Source organism: Myotis brandtii, unplaced genomic scaffold, assembly GCF_000412655.1.
Source record: "Myotis brandtii unplaced genomic scaffold, ASM41265v1 scaffold115, whole genome shotgun sequence".
NCBI classification, from domain to species: Eukaryota; Metazoa; Chordata; class Mammalia; order Chiroptera; family Vespertilionidae; genus Myotis; species Myotis brandtii.
The window spans coordinates 5,892,943-5,910,925 of NW_005353967.1; the positions used below are offsets into that span (position 1 = coordinate 5,892,943).

The 17,983-nt window shown below is 57.8% G+C and overlaps 2 protein-coding genes across 3 annotated transcripts in view; both read right to left on the reverse strand.

Moving 5' to 3' along the window:
* Positions 1-360: 360 nt before the first annotated feature.
* SLC6A18 (solute carrier family 6 (neutral amino acid transporter), member 18) lies at positions 361-13,182 on the reverse strand. Of its 2 annotated transcripts, XM_005857899.2 has the most exons (12): positions 12,954-13,182; positions 10,897-11,037; positions 10,258-10,395; positions 9,514-9,695; positions 7,655-7,765; positions 6,666-6,778; positions 5,719-5,847; positions 4,335-4,491; positions 3,770-3,974; positions 3,255-3,414; positions 1,738-1,900; positions 361-637 (listed from the first exon to the last, which is right to left on the reverse strand). In XM_005857899.2, the coding sequence occupies exons 1-12, from the start codon at positions 13,111-13,113 to the stop codon at positions 431-433; spliced, it is 1,866 nt and encodes a 621-aa protein (XP_005857961.1). In that variant the 5' UTR covers positions 13,114-13,182; the 3' UTR covers positions 361-430. The 2 variants fall into 2 exon arrangements, with proteins under 2 accessions (XP_005857961.1, XP_005857962.1); XM_005857900.2 differs by lacking the exons at positions 10,258-10,395; positions 10,897-11,037 and having other exon boundaries at positions 12,954-13,181.
* Positions 13,183-14,314: 1,132 nt separating this feature from the next.
* The window catches only part of SLC6A19 (solute carrier family 6 (neutral amino acid transporter), member 19), a 15,194-nt gene continuing 11,525 nt past the window's right edge, over positions 14,315-17,983 (reverse strand). Inside the window, exons 11-12 of the mRNA XM_005857901.2 lie at positions 16,573-16,735; positions 14,315-16,250 (exon numbers count right to left, since the gene is read on the reverse strand). Coding sequence (XP_005857963.1) covers positions 16,047-16,250; positions 16,573-16,735 — 367 coding nt within the window. The 3' untranslated portion in view covers positions 14,315-16,046. The remainder of the gene's footprint in view (positions 16,251-16,572; positions 16,736-17,983) is intronic.

Below are 17,983 nucleotides of genomic sequence, written 5' to 3' on the forward strand. Positions count from 1 at the left end.
GCTAGGTGCAGGGGCTGCTGCAGGCAGGGACTCATTCACTTCGCCTTGGAGATCAGCCTGAAATTCCCACTACCCACGTGGCGCAAGGCCAGTGTAAAGGGTGTGGATGTGGCTTCCTCAGGACCCGCTCCGCTGGCCTGCTTGGCAGCAGGACCTCCTGCCACTTTGCCCATGGATCTGCCAGGTGCATCCTATGGTCACCCAGACAGTGCTGTGCAGGACCCCAACCCGCAGGGCCCCAGGCACCAGATGCTGGGCTTTCTCCCATGTGGCGAACAGCATGGACGGTGATGTCTAAGCTGGGCTGTGTGCTGAGAGGGTCGGAGGCATGAGAGTGTCTGAAAGCAACAACCACAGGTCTCGGGGTCGGTGAGTATAATGGGGTCGGGTGATCTGTGAACGAGGGCGTACAGGCCAGGCCCTCCCGCCCTCAGCGGATCTCGCTGTCGGAGACCTTGCTGTCCTGCAGCTTCAGGCGCATGTTCTGCTGCACATTCTTCTGCTTCCTCCTGCGCCAGATGGGCAGCTGGGCCATCGCAACTCCCGGGACCAACAGTGCGGGCAAGAAGGACAGGAGCCCACAGATGGCCTGCACCCAGCCCGGGTAGGACTTCTCCTGCCGAGAGGGGAACTGCTTCTGCAGAGACACAAGGCCACAGGGTGAGTGTCCAAGGGAGGGGGCAGCGTCCCCCCCTCCCCACCACCGGGGCAGAGCGAGGCTGACCCACAGCCAAGTGAATGTGGTGGGTGGGCAGCTTCCCCCAATCTCTTCCTGAAATGAAGCAGCAGGTTGGTTCATTCCAGGTGGATGAATGGAAAAGACACAGGGCCAGAGGCTGCTCCCTGAGCAGTGAGGGCACAGGGGGATGAAGGCTTAGGACAGGACGTGGGCCAAGCCTCCTGTGGGGGCTGGGCTCTGAGAGACAGGCCGGGAACCTAAGGGGCTGTGTTCTGAAAAGAGTCACCCTGTCCACCCGAGGGAACCCACCATCGTGAGGTTGCCTCGGCCTGACCCACGGGGCATCATTAGGCCCTGGGACGCCCTCTATCCCCTCTGTTGGGGAACGAGACAACACACCGACTTCAGGTCCTTCCTTTGAGGTTCACAAGGCACTATTGTATGAACCTAATAGGATAATATTCACAAAAATTCTTTGAGAAACAGCTCCATGTCTCCTTCTCCTGCCCATGGTATCTTGGGCAGCTCCCCTTTCCAAAGGGGGGTTTGGACGGAATTGCTTCCATGCTCCCCACAGGAGCACAGTGAGGTTCAGAGTGGCTAGACGGGGTGGCAGGTCAGCCGGGCCACATGGCTCAGCCCTCGGACAGGGCTTGGTGGCAGTTCAGTGACACGTGCTACATGCACCTTCTCTCATCTCAGACTAGGAGTGGGCAGTGTGAGGAGCTTGTCCCCACAGCACTTGGGAAGTGTGGCTGGAGGCTACACCTCTGTGTGCGGGGCTATAGGGGGGGGACCTGTGATGTCACCAGAGTCTGGAAACTGCTTGTCCTCCTGCTACTGGCTGAGGCTGTCCGGGCTGCCTGAGTCACCTCTGATGCTCCAGGGCACTCTCGGGGCCTCCTGACCTCGGATGACACAGCAAAGGCAGCCCACAGGGTCACTTAGGGTACACTTGTCCACCATGAATGTCATCTGGGCTTGGGAGCACCAGAGCCGGGCCAGGCCAGGCCCGAGGCAGATCCCAGGGTCCCTGGGTCCCCATCCGAAGGACCTACGTATTGGGGGTTCCAGGCCTTGTAGCTCAGTGTTGTCCAGACCAGGAAGATAATATAAGCCACGAAGATGGTCAGCAGCAGCAGGGGGCTGATGACCTTCCAGGTCACACGCCAGTAGAGGCCAGGCCGCCTCCCGGTCATCCATTCAATGTCGTCACAGAACCTGCCAGAGACATTGGGCTTAGGTTCCCCCACCGGGCCCCATGTCTGCAAGCCCACATGCTCCACCAGCAGCTTCATCCAGTGTCACCAAGATGTGGCCTGAGGGGCTGTCCCCCACTCCATGCCATCCTTTGCCCTCATGGCTTCCTGAGTAGCCACCCGACGGGCAGCCCTCTCAGATCCTGATGAGGACTCAACTCCCGTCAGTAAGTGGAAATGTCCTGAGCAAGGTCAGTCCGGCCGAGGAAGGGGACTGGGCAGGAGATGCTTGAGGGGCTCCTTGCCTGTGCCAGTCAGCAAGGAGGAGGTCAGCCCAGCCCCAGCCTGGCCCCTGGGTGAGGTGCCTCTGGGCAGGAACTGTGAGTTCCACCCCTGGGAGGTTCAGCTGCTGGGTGAGAAGCAGCAAAGCTCCTGCCAGCCCAGCTGTGAGAAGGAAGCAGGTGCCTGACCTGGTGCCCTCAGTGCCCAGGGTGGAGAAGGGACCTGGACAGCATTGACCCCGAATGTACAGCAACTGCATCTAGAAGCCAATGGAAGGGCAGGACCCCCTGAGGCCCTCCCTCTGCTTGCTCCCTCCAGCCCAGCTCCACTCCAGGTGTTTCCCAAGATCCCACAGCTGGCTGAAGTCCAGGGCTCACTGTCCATCCCCCATTACCAGGTCAGGCCCCTGCCAGACAGCTGCCTCTCACTTGCTCCTCTCCAGGTGGGCAGTGTCTCACCTCGGGACAAGCACGCTGGCCCCTGTGCCCACAGAGCGGGGGGAAGGCCCTGGATTTGTGACTTCCAATATTCCTTGGAACCAAGGACAGAGAGTACAACCTCTAGGGCCACTCGGGCAAGGCTGTGGTCCGGGGTGGCAGGTGTGAGTGCAGGTCTGAGTGTGTGTGTGGCAGGTGCAAGTTACAGGTGCAAATGCAGGTGTGAGTCCAGGTGAGTCCAGGTGTGAGTGAAGATGTGAGTGACAAGTACGCAGCAGGCCTGAGCCAGGTAGAGATGGGTAGGACAGGTGCTAAGCCTTCTCGGAGGCCTCCAGGAGGGCATCTGGGCCTCCTGTGCCCTAGCGTCTACCTATCCTTGTACTTGAGGAGTCTGCCCCACCTGGCTGGAAACTAGCCATTTTGTTTCTTGTCTCCCCACAGTCTGGGAGGCTGGTACAGACACATGGGTGGGTCCTATGGGGGCTTCTGTGGATACCTGGGTGCCACTCTTGGGAGGGGCCTCAGATGATTCTGTCTCATCCCTGTAGCTGCCCTGGAGACTGGCAGCCACGATGCCCAGACATTGTATACAAGGGATGCTGGGGACAGAGGGGCAGGACCCCAGCCCCAGCCGACGCCAAAGGAAGTGGAACTCACCGTTCCATCCCATAAACATAGACGACGCCGATCACCTCGAAGAAGGCGAAGATGATCAGGTTCAGGGAAGCAGCGTATTTGTCGAAAACCTCGAGCCAGTAGTTCCCGGACTGCAGCGTGAAGCAGGTTGCCACGAGGAAGCAGAGCAGGCAGACCGTCCCTGCGGGCACACACACTCATGCCTCGCAAGCCGCCCTGCTGCTGCCCACCCAGCTCTCCCACCCTCCCCCTGTCTGCTTGTCCCCACCGATTCCTGAACTGTGCCCAGAGGGCAGGAGTTTGCTGGGACTGGCCTCAGAGGGCAGTGTGAGAGGGGATCCCTGATCCAGCCCTGCTCCGCTCCCCATCATGGCCCTTGGGAGTCAGTATAGGGCCACTGGGACCAGCCCTGAGAGGTGACAAGGCTGACCCCGCCCTCCATGAGACTGACACGGCCCTCGAGCCCTCATGGAGGAGGGTGTCTGGACAGTGGGTAGGAGTGAAACCAGAGGCAGGCGAACAGCGAGGACACTCACCAGTCAGGATCTCCTTGGGGACCCATCGTGGCAGGACCCCCATATCCAGGAGTGGCGTGATGACACCCTCGATGTTCCCGAACATGGATGACAGTCCCAAGGTGAACAGCATCGAGAAGAAGAGCACAGCCCACGCGGGTGCTCCCGGCATGTGCAGGATGGCCTCCGTGAAGACAATGAATGCCAGGCCCGTGCCTGAGGCGCTCTGCAAGACACGCACAGCCGCACTGGGACACACGTGCACGGGCTCCCAAGCTTGACACATACACCGACACTCCTCATGCTCAGACACACGCACCAACATGTCCTGTGCTGGCAGACATGTGCCCTGACACCCTCCTGGCCTCGGGTGAGGTGCCTTCAACAGCCTGCAGCCAGCATGTGCCCTGGGACCCGGGCCACTGGGCTCAGGCACCATCAGACCACTGCCCCGAGGACCTGCCCATCTCAGCCTGCTGCACGGGCCCCGAGGGTCAGCCGGCCCTGTGCACAGCTGCCAACTCCTTCACAGCCAGTGACGCCCTGCCCTGGCCAGCCGTCAGCAGCAAGGCCAGGCCCTCAGTACCTTATCCAGAAAGTCTTGCAGACGGCAGGACTCCAGGTGCAGCCCAGCCAACCTCTCAGGCTGGGTGGCATTCAGGTGTGTGAGGACAGCAGCGTACTCGTCCCTGGAGATGCTCTGGTCTGGGAAATCAAACTCATTGGTGAGGCTGAGGATGTTCCTGCAGGGACAGAGGCGGAGTAAGCGCTCAGTGGGCCTGGCTCCCACAACTGAACACGCCCAGAAAGGACCACGACCATCCCAGTGAGGGTCAGCCCCTTGGAGCTGCCAGGGTCTCCAGGACACCTGGTGGAGGGCGGGCCTGGAGGGTTCGCTCCCTGGTAGGGTACAACTGGCCCTGGGCAGTGGCAGCTCCTTGCCTCCTGCACCTGTGGGTCCCCAGCCGACACTGGGCGCAGGGCTCCCCGAAGGCCCAGTGAGGGTAGGCCAAGCTCTGCTCCTCTAGCCTCACAGTCGGAAGAGCTTCGCGCCACCTCCAGGGCTCCTGACCCAAAGGAGTATCGTAGGTGCTTCTGTATTTGCAAGTTTGCCTGCTTGTTGCAGTTATTTGTAACCTCAGAGTCAGCACCATGGCCCTTCCGTTGTATCTGAGGACATGTTCAGAGCGGTACGTCCCCCCGAGACCGGCCAGGCCCGCACCGCCTTCCTGTCTCACCTCTACTATGGACAGGATCCTTCTTACAGCCCAGTTAGGGCCACGATTTTCACATCTTTTGTGCCTTTTGATGGTGATTTTGCTGTTTAAATGTCCCCCAAGGACAGTACTGATGTGTCACTAAATGCAGTGAGTAGGACACGCCGCCCGGAAGCTTAACCGGCTGACCCCTAGCCCAGTTAATGGATCAACAGCTCGTGTTCACCAGGCGTCTCAGGGGGAATTACACTGCCCCCCAGGGCACAGGCCCGCAGCGCCTCTGGAACCTTCCGCCCCTCCTGGGAGCACTGTCTGTCCTCTTCCTTCCTCTGCAGGCTCAGCCCAGCACCTTAGAACAGTGTCATGTTAGCACCGTGGACATGGCGTGGACATGGCAGAGCACCTTCTGCAGCTCTCGGGGGCGTCCTTCCTGCCTCTCCAGCTCCTGGTGCTCTCGGCTTGCCGGGCCGTGGCCGTACCCCTGCAGCCTCTGCTTGTCATCACACGGCCTCTCCCTGTGTGTCTCTCATATAAGAACCCTCTCCTGGATTCGGGGCACCCTATCCAGTATGATCTCATCTTGATCAACACTCTCTGCAAAGACCCTATTTTCAAATCAGGTCACGTTCGATGTTCTGGGTGAACATACCCTTTGGGGGACACTCCCCTTCCTGCCCTAAGGAACGAGGAGGTCACTGAGTGGGACCCTAGGGCAGCAGGCCCCATCTGGTGGCCCCAGGACACTGTGCTCACCTGTCCAAGCAGTGCCCGTAGTCATTGGCCGCCTTGAACCCCAAGACAGAGAAGACAGCAATGGAGGCATAGAGGGAGGTCATGCTGTTGATCAGGGCGATGGTCACTGCGTCCTTCTCGCAGTCGTTCCTGAGCGGATGGAGCGCCTGGCTGTGGTTAGGCCCTCGGGGAGGACACTCGGAGGGAGCGTGCTGCCTCAGCACCCCATCTGGATGCCCCCACGCTGCTCCTGGGCCCTCTGTGTGTGACCCAGAAACTCTGCGCTATTCCTGGTGCTCTCAGGACAGCCTTGGCCCCTCCCGCCCACCCCTCCTCACCAGCCCCTCCTGCCTCCAGGCTGCTGAGGTGGGTGAACTAACTGCACAGGAGCTACTGGGGTGAGAGTTGAGACAGTAACTTGTCAACACAGCCAGGGCCAGCTGGCCTTGGCCTCTGCCCCCTGCCCCTGCCCGCTCTGAGGGGCGGGAACACTGACACCACAGGAATTCGGTTTAGGGGTGTCACAGGGCCTCCACTGTGTAGTTTACGATGCCGTGGTTGTAACGGGAGTACCAGGTGGCTGTGGCTCCTTGCAGAGCGGAGGCCGAGTCTGCTTTAGTGACTACAGAGGCGACACGCGTGGCATCTCTGCTCCACGACCTCGGGAGCCACACGCGTGGTCTGTGTTGGTGTGCCCGCCCCAGTTATGACCTTGTTCCTGGGTTTGGTTATCTGGGCTCTCTTCCAGCAGCGGCTCCGGAACGTGCGGGCGGCTGCCTGGAGGCCCTGACCTCCGGCCCCGGGGATGACTCAGTAATTGCTGGAATGCCCAGAATCTGGTCTCATCTCATGTTCACCTTCGCTTGCCCTCTGTCCCAGGCAGGAAGCCTCATAAAGATGTGCTTAGTGAGATAGGCCCGGCACCTCGGCACCTCGGTTGGAAGGGACCCACCTGAGCCCGGCCCTACCTGGGCGGGTTGTAACTCGCTAACGCGATGTGTCCTCCGAAGGCCAAGGACAGAGAGAAGAATATCTGGGTGGCTGCGTCCAGCCACACCCGGGGGCTCTGGAGGGTCTGCATCTGGAGGGAGACGGGAGGCCCCTGTGCCACAGGCCAACCTCACCCGCCCCACGCCTGCTGTCCCAGGGCTTGCCCAGGACTTCCTCTGGGCAGCGGTCATGAGTGGCGTCACCTGCTCAGGCCCAGGGGCAGTTGAGGACCATGTAGGAGGGAGTGTGCTTGGAAGGGCCGCTTGCAAACTCGGCCTCCCGTCCTGTGACGTGTCAAAGAACCCACAGCTCCCGTCCACATGGGACACGTGGGTGCTGAGAACTTGGCTGCAGACCCTCTCAGGCTGGAAATGGGTCTGAGCGACTTGAACCTGGGTGTGCTGATCTGCTCCTCTCAGACCTGGTGGATTTGAGTGACTTGAAGTCTCCCACCTGCAGGGGGGTGGGGGGGGGCAAACACACTTCCACACAAATGTCCCCTTCCCTTCCCCTGGGGCGGGCACTGCCTGGGGAGCCTGGGGCATGTGGTGCAGCACCCGGAAGCTGCCAGGGGCTGCTGGGATCTGGAGAGCATGGAATGTCTAGAAGGGCTGTGGGCTCTGGTGGGCAGGACCCTTGGTCCCGTGGCTCCTTGCCTGGTGGGGCTGTGCAGCTAGACGAGGTTCTCAGAGGTGTGGGGTCCAGGGCACTAGGGATGCGAAGCAGATGCCCAGCCAGCCTCTCCCCTGAGCCCAACATCCTGCAAGCACCAAAGTCCGCATGCCCCAAACCATGTCCTCCTCCTGCCCCCTTCACCCTGACCCTGACCTCCTTCCCGAGGCCCACGCTCCCCTCCTCCTCCTCCTCACCCCACGAGGCCAGGGGGTGGGATGAGCTGGGCTGGGCTTGGCTGTGGCCCTACTTGTGTGCTTCCTGGTGCCTGGACTTCCATTTGAGACCAACTTACGTTGGGAGTGAACAGGTAGATTAACCCTTCCGTCGCGCCGGGCAGGGTGAGTCCTCTGATAAGGAAGATGGTCAGGACCAGGTAGGGGAACAAGGCTGTGAAATAAATTACCTAAAAGAAAGACCAGATTGTGAGACTTTTCAATGGTATCTGTTCCGCATAAAAATCTTTAGAGAGTCAGGCCTGCTGGGGAAACGCCTCAGTGGCCAGTGGCCCGTCATTCATCTGGGGCGAGGTCAGGTCAGGGCGGAGGGCACTGGGGAGGTGGTGGCTGGGATCCGGTCAAGCTTGGAGGGGTTGGAGCTCACTGTGGTGGTCACAGTGGACTCACATGGGTGTTTGTGCCTGTGGGTCAGCTGAGGGAAGCACTGACTTCCTGTGCGGCGGCCTCCCTCTTGTTCACAGTGCAGGCATTGAGTTCTCGCTTCACCTCTTCGCACCCCGACCCCCTGGCTGGTCACTCTCAGGTCCTCGGGGTCCCACTCTTGCCCACACCCGCACCCACTCTCAGCCCGGTTTGGGCAGGAGTCTGCACACACGGTGTCGATGCAAAATAAATCTCTTTTCTCACTTCCCCCCAGGCTGACTTTGGCAGTCACCCTGACACATCGTTAACTGGGCCGTCTGGAGTAGCTGGCTGGCTTGTTGGGCCTCACAGCTGCTCCGTCACCCTCAGTAATTCCAGTCCTCTCAAGTGTGGAGACCCTCATGTGAGAGGAGCTGTGACGCCCACACGCCCACTGAGGAGCATCCAGGTGCACACGTGGGTGAGTCTGTGCAAGAGCCGCACAGCCACGACTGGGAGCCGGGGTCTGCAGTTGCCTGGACCTGCACGGAGTGACTTAAAAAGATAGGTATGGCCCTTGCTGATATGGCTCAGTTGGTTGAAGCAACGTCCTGCACACCAAAGGGTCAGAAGTTTAAGTCCCAGTCTGGGCACATACCTAGGTTATGAGTTCAAACCCCGCTCAGGGATTGTGTGTGAGGCAGCCAATGGATGTTTTTTCTCTTATATCGATGTTTCTCTTTCTCTCCCTCTCTCTTCCTCTCTCTTTGGAATCAATTAAAAATATATCCTCAGGTGAGGATTAAAGGAGGGGGGGGGCGGAATACTCAAAAAAGAAAGAAAAAGAAACAAAGAACAGACCTAACAAGTTCAAAACAAACACAAGTGACAGACTTATATGAACCAGATCAATAATTGCATTAAATGTAAGCAGTCTGAACACTCTACACAAAAGGCAGGGATCATCAGATTAGATTGGGGGAAAAGCAAGACCAACTGCATGCTGTCGAGGACAAGAAACACACTTTAGCCGAAACCGGTTTGGCTCAGTGGATAGAGCGTCAGTCTGCGGACTGAAAGGTCCCAGGTTCGATTCCGGCCAAGGGCATGTACCTGGGTTTCGGGCACATCCCCAGTGGGAGATGTGCAGGAGGCAGCTGGTCGATGTTTCTCTCTTATCGATGTTTCTAACTCTCTATCTCTCTCCCTTCCTCTCTGTAAAAAATCAATAAAATATATTTTAAAAAAAAGAAAAAAAAAAAAGAAACCCACTTTAAACAGAGGTTCCAACAGGTTAAAAGAAGCAGAATGGAAAAACATAGGATGTCAACATGGTCGGAGAAGGCTGGGTGGCTATGTTAATATCTTAATCGACTTCAGAGCAAAGTCTATGACTAGGGTAAGGACGGTCACTCTGTACGGATAAAGGCATTGATTCTCCAAGGAGATATGACAGTCTTGATGCCCAAACCTCTCCCAGCAGAGCCTCTAAACCCACTCTGACGGCAGTGGGGGAGAGGGGGCTCTGCACTTGGAGGGAGTGAGGGAGAGGGTCTGCCCCGCAGGCTCTCACCTTTCCGGTGGATTCGATGCCTCTGATGACACACAGGTATAGGACTGCCCAGCAGGCCGCCAAGCAGACCAGCAGCCGCCACTGGATGGAGCCGCTGTAGTCGATGTCGGCCGTGATGTTCAGCGTCTGCCGGTACCAGAAGTAGCTGACGGAGCTGCTGCCCTGGCACTCCTCCACGAACCCTGAAACCAGGAGGTCTGGTCACGGGGCTGGCCTCGGGGCTCAGGTGGGATTTGGGCTTTGCATCCTCCGCCCAGGAATGAGACTGTGCATAATGCACCCTGGACCGGTGCCCTCCTCTGCCCAGGGCGCCCAGCATGGCCAATGGGGTGGACACAGGGAGCCTCCAGGCCTGACTTACCGTCAGGCACCCAGGGTCGGCATGGTTCAGAATGAGTGAAACGCAAGCTCATACCAACCAGAGGTGGGAGGGGAGAACGTGAGCAAACTGCTGAAAACAATGACCGTTTCCCATGTGGCCGAGATCTAGTCAGATCCAGCACTAGGCCGGGGTCTGGACCTAACAACCTAATTCAGCCAACGCCACCATCCCCTGCTAATCCTCTCATCACTGGGCCCAGCGTGGCTCTGAGCCCACAGCGGAGCGTGTCTGTGGGCCCCTGGGCCCAGCAGTGAGCAGAGACACAGGAGAAGAGAATCGGAGTTCAGACGCGCTATTTCAGGGTGACCATGAGGGGCTCCGCACGAAGGCAGGGCGTGAACTCCCCTGGTCCCGGGCACTACCTGTCTGGTTGAGGTTCAGCGGGCAGGTGCTCCAGGGCAGCGGGTGCTGGAAGGAGTTGAGGAGGTACCACAGCACCCAGGTCAGGACGGTGTTGTAGTAGAGACTGATCAGGAAGGACGCGGTGAAGCAGCCCAGCCCTGTGGGCACACGACGGACCGTCACCGTCCTCCCTGTTACAGACTGTCTTGACTCACCTTCCGCCATTTCTGCTGCCCCACATCGGGCCGCAGGACACTTCATTTTATGAAGCCCTTTTCAGCCCCTTCATCCATGCCCACGAGCTTCCGGGGCACGCGGGCTCAGCGTGTACACAGGCCCACAGGGCTCAAGACACGGGACAGCCTGCCGCTGCTTTGTGGGGCCAGCCTGTTGCCTCCTCCTGCACCCTGAGCTCACTCCATGCAACACCCTCCACCCAAGTCGTTCCTCAGGGGAACCGAATGGGGCCTCCTCGGAGTGTGACTGGGGGTGGCTCCCACAGGGACACTGCTGCCGGGGTCTCCCTGCACCTTTATACCAGGTCCCTCCTTTGCCTGCAGGTTCTGAATCACAAGCAAACCCACCACGCCTTTGGAACAGCAGCCCTCACCCTGTCCCTCCCCTGCAGCTGTGGGCAGGGTCCCAGAAAGGCAGCGTACCGACTCCGCCCAGGTAGGGGGAGATGGCCTTCCACACCCCGACGCTGCCTCTGCGCAGGCGCTGGCCGATGGCGAGCTCGATGTGGAACAGCGGGATCCCCTCGAAGGCCAGGGCGATGAGGTAGGGGATGAGGAAGGCCCCTGCAAGGATGCTGCGGTCAGCAGGGCATGGCACCTGGGCAGGACGATCACCGCAGCCTCCCGGAGAGGGGACGGAGCGCACGTGGGGCCCGGTGCTGCTGTCTTAAATCACTTGGCCGCATCCAGCTTGTCAGTGCTTTAGAGGCGCTTTCATCAGCAAATGAGCTGTTCTGTTCCTACTGAGACCCCGTGACCCCTGGTGACCGGCTCCCTCGGGCCATGGAGCTGCCCCATTCACACAGAATTCTGGGGAAGGTCAGTGCCTCAGATTGTCTGCCCAGCTGTGCCCCGTGTTGGGGTGGGACCTGTCTCTCTGTCCCTCGCCAGCCATGCAGTGGAAGGAGCGGACAGAAAGCTTGGTCCTGGTGGCTGAGCCGTGTGAGAGAAGCCCTGGCCTCTCCCAGAGCCACAGACCCAGGCACCCAGCACAATCAGGACCTGCAGCCTCTGCCTGCAAGGCCTGCAGACCAGGCCGGCTCTCCCACCCCAGACCCTGGGCCTCCCCGGGCTGTCGGGAGAATGGTGTTGTGAGCTTTCCGAGGGGCCTGGGGGAGGCTTACTGTCGGGAGACACAAGGCTCAAGGTGCTGCCTTGCCCCAAACCCCCATAAAGGTTCTGACACCTCTGGGGGCGAGTGACAGGCAAGTTTCCTCCATCTCGTCTACATTTTCAAAAATTTCTACATGCCGTGAACCTTCTTATATTCAGAAAAAATAAGCAAACTTTACAGAACTGTTGCCCTCATAACCAGGCAAGCCACGTCAAGCAGTGCCTTTGTCGGCTCTGCTCTGCTCTGCTCTGCGGAGTGGGGCCACGGAGCTCCCGCAGAACCCAGACCTTCCTGCCCGTTTCCCTCAGACTCAGCCCTGTCCCCTGGCTCCCTGTGGCCACCAGGACAGCCACCTGTTTGCCCTGGAAGTGGGAAAGGATGGCTTCTGACCAGAAAGCGTGGGGGGAGAGCTCACCCACCCGCCCACCCACAGACTTTCCTTCAACCCTCGCTTCCGAGGCAGGAAGGGCCAGAGGAATTGCCCAAAGAAATGCTCCCCACATTTCCAACCAGAGACCTCCTGGGGCCTGGTGATCACCTCGAGGGACCCTCTGGGAGCCCTCAAGTCGCTCAGGAGCAGAGGTGCCTGGAAGGCAAGTGGACCTGGCATGGAGGCAAGACAACCAGAGGGTGGGGCCCCAGAGAAGAATGAGCCCAGGCTGGGAAGTCCCTGCTCATCATGTCGGGGGACAAAATCTGGAGCTGATCCAGGACGGCTGCCCAGGGTGGTTCATGCCTGTCTGTGCCCTCAAGTCCTCACGCACGTTCACGCTGCGCCAAGAGAGACAAGCTCACGGCTTTAGTCGTGTCCTTCTATCAATAAAATGACTCTACTGCCCTGGCTGGTAGCTCAGCTGATTACAGCATCGTCCGGATATGCCAAGGTTGCAGGCTTGATCCCCAGTCAGGGCACATACAAGAATCAACCAATGAGTGCTTAAATAATGCAACAACAACCCCCCCTTCCTTTCTCTAAAAATCAATTTAAAAAAAGAGAGAGAGACTCTAACAGGCTGCATTTCCCCATAGACCCGCAGCCTCCTGTGGAGACCCGCTGTCTTAGGGATGCTCAAAGCCCAACCTCTTTCGAGGAGAGCAAGGAGCTGACAGCGCAAAGACTCAGGAACCAAAGGCCTGGCAAGTCTGACACAGGGGCAACCCCAAGGCAAGGCTGGGCAGGAGCAGTGTTGGGAGGGTTCGCCTGGGTCCCAAGAGCTCTGATGCCCTCAGACAGTTTCTCCCTGGGCCATGGTGTAGCACTCTTTCCGGAAGGACCACTCCCACCCGGCAGGAACCAGTGACGACCCAGGCCGAGGTGCGACCGTTCCCCTTCTCCTGTTTGAGGATGCGGCTGGCACAGGCTCACCTCCCCCGTGGCTCTGGCACAGGTACGGGAACCTCCAGATGTTGCCCAGGCCCACAGCAAACCCCACACAGCTCAGGAGATACTGGAGCTTGTTGTCCCACTTGGGCCTCTCATCCTCGCTGCTGTCCCCCGGTAGGTCTGGTCCCGGGGCGCTCGCCATGCCCGGTCTCTGGAACCCTGGAGACTCAATGCTCTGGCCTCGGCTGGGCCTTGAAGCAAGGAGCAGTCTCTCCTTCAGGTGTATTTTTTTTGTTATTTAAAGGAAAACCGTAGACCCAGTTAATTGCTAACTCAGCCAGGCCCTGCTCTGGCACGCAGCCCCTCCCTGGCCCCCTCCCATCTCGTACGCTCGGTGCTGACAGCCCACAGGTGCCACCACCAATGAACCATTTCCAACAAGGGCCCCTGTTCCCTGCGGGGACACTCAGGGGCCCCAAGACTGGGGCACACTTGGCTATCTTGATTGTGAGATCATCGTCTAAGAAATACTACAGAGAGCCATGCACCCAGTTCCCCCGATGGCAACATCTTGCAAATATCTTGTCAACATCACAATGGGATGTTGATGTCCATATGTCAGCTCAGGACCTGTCCATCACCAGAGGGTCCCTCCTGTCTGTTTTTCTTTCTTTTTTAAATATATTTTTATTGATTTCAGAGAGGAAGGGAGAAGGCGAAAGAGATAGAAACATCAATGATAAGAGAGAATCATTGATTGGCTGCCGCCCGCACACCACCCACTGGGGTTCGAGCCCGCAACCCGGGCACGCGCCCCCGACCGGAATCAAACCTGGAACCCTTCAGTCCGTAGGCCGACGCTCCATCCACTGAGCAAACCAGCTAGGGCACCTCCTGTCTCTTCTTATGGACACAGCAACCATCCTTTCACTTCTACCCTCTCCCTAACCCCTGACACCTCTAATCTATAGTTGTCATTTCAACAATGTTATATAAATGGAATCACACAGTGGTGACCTTTGGGGTCAGGGCTGGGGGTGGAGTAGGATGGGCTTCCTCCTCTTAGCCCTGCAGCTTCCCCCCACGCTCAGCACCCAGTGCCACCCTCAACATCCACTGCTGTCCTCAGGCAGCAGGTGGGCAGGGTGACACCCACTGCACACAGGGCCACCCCACCCACCACACCTGTGCTCCGTGGACACCAGGCCGTGGCTTCTTCAGAGGAAGCCCTGGAAACAGAACCCCAGCTCTGCACCATCCTTTCAGATGGCTCTGCTGCTCCCTCTGCTCATCCCTCTACATTTGAACAACAGTTAGGCTGAGAATATGAAATACAATGATTTATTTATAAACTTTATGCTCATAAAACCTGCATGTCTAACAATTTGCAAAGCTAGCACATCTGTAAAATGAGGCACTCATAGGGGGCAGGAACTGATGGGATTAGCCCACCCAGTCTCTCCTCTCCTGCACCCCCGGATGCTGATGAGCATTTCCCAATCAAGGGTCAGAACTTTGTGGAGAGAAGGAGGTGAGGTCCCACAGAGGCCAGTGGCACCTGGTGGTGGAGACCAGAGCGTGGTGGGGCCTGTGGGCCTCCTGGGCAGGGATGCACTAATGTGGCCTGGGGTGGAGAGCTGTGAGCAGGCCTCCCATTCCACCTCTGGAGGTTTCTATAGATCATGGTGGTCAGGTGACTGGCCGTGTAAGAGGACTGCAGACATGCCGAGGTGTTTGGAGGTTTTCAGCCGGGTTTCAGGGCTGAAATCGGTGGTCGCTGTTGCACAGGAGGCGCTGGGAGAGGGGAGCGTGCAGTGGGGCATCTCCCGTGGACGGATGGGATGTGACAGCAGGTCCCACCCTCCACTCAGCTCTCCCGAACCTGCCCAGAGAACTCTCAAAAAGTCCACTTTAGCTTAAACTTCCAGATGTTTCCACGGGAAATGGAAGTGACCAGTTCATTGAAATAAACACCCCAAGTGCCAAGTGACTTTGGCTGAGGTTGAATGTTGCATCCATGATGGGGCGGAGACCTTCCCTTCACTAAGTAGCCCCAAGTGGACGGTCTGGCAGGGGCTCACGGTCCCTGACATTGCTCAGGACATAGGAGCTGTGCTCAACCGCAGTGACCAAGCTGAGTTACCCTATAACCCATCTTTTCCAACATCGGGCTAAAAATTCACACAGTTAATGTCCTCTTAAAAAAACACAAAGGGTGTTTCTGCCTTCAATTATGCCAAGTTGAGTTTTATTTAACTGTCATCTATTTGTGGCAGCCAGAAGCAATAATTAAATGGGTTAATATTTATTAAGCTGGAACGTTGCCAAGACTCGGGACTCTCTGCCGGCTGGGTCTCGCTGGCCTAGGGGCCTGAGGCCTCTTGCAGGCGGGGTAAAATTGCAACATTCCTGCAGGAGCTCCTAGGTCACAGGGTGGACAGCGAAGGGACGGGGCGGGGCAACAAGACTGTTCCAAGGAGCCAAGACAGCAACACATTCCCGTCTCCTGCTGTCGCTTTTGACTGACTTTCCCTTGGAAGGCAGGGCAGGACCTGAGCATAGGCCCCACCACATCCGTGACACAGGGAACCAAGAGGACAGCTGGGCCCCACGTGGGAGACATGTATGCTGCAGGACAACATGTATGTGTACATATGTGCACAGACATGCCCAGAGAACATTATACATGCCACATACATAACCACACATTTATAAATACACAACTAGCATGTGCACACACACATATGAACCAACACATATATTTATGCACACATGTACACATGCTTACCCGCATGCACATTTGTATGTATTCATATACATATATATGTATGTGCTGACACGTGTGTACCACTCGTGCATATGTACACAAAATCATATAGGCACATACACAGAAGCACATGTATACACACTCACATGTGCACGCATACTCATGTGCATGTGACTTACACACATGTACACATATACATATAATGTACGTACATGCATTATACATACTCTCATCTATGTGCACACTCACACAGGTGCATACCTGTATGAACACATGCATTTATGTATATATATACATATACCCATGTGCACACGCACATGCTCACACATGCATCTGTACATGCACACATGCAGCCGTGGGCGGGGCACTCAGTACTTCAGGTCCCCATTTATGGAGGCTGTGGACATGGTGCTGACCAGCCCCTGCTGGCTTTCTTGCTTCTGGCAGCGGTTCCTGATGAGCTTGTAGATGGCAAAGCAAGGGATGCTGAGGCAGGGCACGCCAGCAACGATAACCACCACGCCATATGCCCAGCTTGGGTATGGGACCTTCTCAGATTTGGGAAATTCCTCCTGTGGAGAGAGCAACCACATGGTGAACAGACACAAAGACAGCCAGCAAGGTCTCCTTCAGGGGCACAGTGCCCCTTCTCCCCAAGATTCTCACCTCCTGGCCCTTGTGGGGGAGGGAAGGGAGACCTAAGGCTCCTCCCACACACACCTGCTTCCCACACCTCCCCCACCTCCTCTGTCTTCCATGCCTCCCTTACTTCCTCTGCCCCCACACCTTCCCCACATCCCTTTCCCCCCATGTGTCCCCCATCTCCTCTGCCTCCACATGCCTCCTCACGGGGGACATGCCCCCCACCCCGGCCAGCAGTCCCTGTACGCTCACATAGGCAGGGTCCCAGACGCTGTATATCAGCTCCTTATTGACGTTGATCACGAAGAAGAACAGGAAGATGACCAGCATGAGCAGCGGGCTGACCACTCGCCACGTGATTTGCCAGAAGATGTTGGGCTTGTGGCCGATCATAAACTCGATGTCCTTGTTGAACCTGGAAGCAGAGGCCGGAAGGGAGCCATCAGCTGGTGGACATCCTGGGCCTTTAATGCCACCAAAGCAGAGGGCAGGGCAGCCTCTCCATACAGACACGCGGTACCATCCTACAGTGCTGCCCCTGCCTTTCGCCGTCACAGCTCTAGCCGTCCTCTGAGCAAAGGCTCACTTCCCTGGGAAGCCGCCGGCAGTGGTAGCCTCGCCGGAGGACTTTGGAAACCTCCCTATAGAGCCACAGCCCAGGTGCTCCGACTTGTGGACTCACACAGCCTGGGCAGCCACTCTTGCAAATAAGGGTTAACACTTCTGGGGGAAATGGAGGAAGGAAACTTCAGCCCACGTCCTCAGCCGGGCAGCGGCCCTGACCTTGGAGGCCCCACCATCCCCTGCCCAAGTTGTGCCGAACTCTCTTCTGCACAAAATACTTTGTTATCTACAGAAATCAGAACAGAGTGAACTGTCCAGGACCCCTGTGATTCCACTTCTGGAGAAGGACAGGTGCCCAGGCCTGTTCCCAGCAGAGTCTGGGAGTGTGGTGACGAGTCTCTTCAGCTTGGGGCCATGCCTGGCTCTCAGCCTCCCGCTCATATGGCCTCCTTGAGGCCGAGTTGCCTGGGACCCCCGGCAGCGAGTGTCTGACTTCTAAGTGTCCTTGGCCATTCGCAGAGGACATGCATGCATCAGGCCAGTCATGCCTGCTTCACATCAGCAGCACCCACACGACAACGTCGTGCACTTCCATTTAAGCCTCCTTCCCAAGCACGTGCTGAGGTTACGGCAGTGAGTCCGCCGCACGCTCCTCAGCGTCTCCGTGACTGCCACCCAGCAGTGTGCATTGTGTGGTTGAGTCAGGCCTCCTGCGCGTGTGCCCTTACACACACGTGTCGTGGTGACGCAGAACAGGGTTCGTAAAGTGGGATCCCCCACCCCCGACGGCTTGTGCATGTTGTCTTATTTCTAAAGTTGTGGCGAGTCCAGCTCCTGTCAAGGAGATGGTGCCGTTTTCTGGGCCCCTCACATCGAGGATAACGGAGTGATACCCCGAGTATTTGGCCAAGAGCATGGCTGGAAGGGCTGCACAGCCCCCTTCTTTGTCTGAGTGTCTGTCTGGCTGCAGAGCCCTCTCTCCCCCGAGAAAGGCCTAGAGCACACCCACCACAGGGCTTCCCTGGCCACGGATCCCCAGTTGACATAAAACACCCAGCGCCTGGATCACGGGGACACCCCTTACCCACAGCTAGTGTCT

What these genes read in the sequence shown, in the direction of transcription:
- SLC6A18 (XM_005857899.2), bottom strand. Translation starts at nt 13,113, where the DNA reads ATGGCGAGCGCCCCGGGACCAGACCTACCGGGGGACAGCAGCGAGGAT. An exon ending in TCTACCTGTTCACTCCCAAC is followed by an intron (nt 6,779 to 7,654) that starts GTAAGTTGGTCT and finishes GTCTCCCTCCAG; the next exon opens with ATGCAGACCCTCCAGAGCCC. An exon ending in GCGAGTTACAACCCGCCCAG is followed by an intron (nt 5,848 to 6,665) that starts GTAGGGCCGGGC and finishes CCATCCGCTCAG; the next exon opens with GAACGACTGCGAGAAGGACG.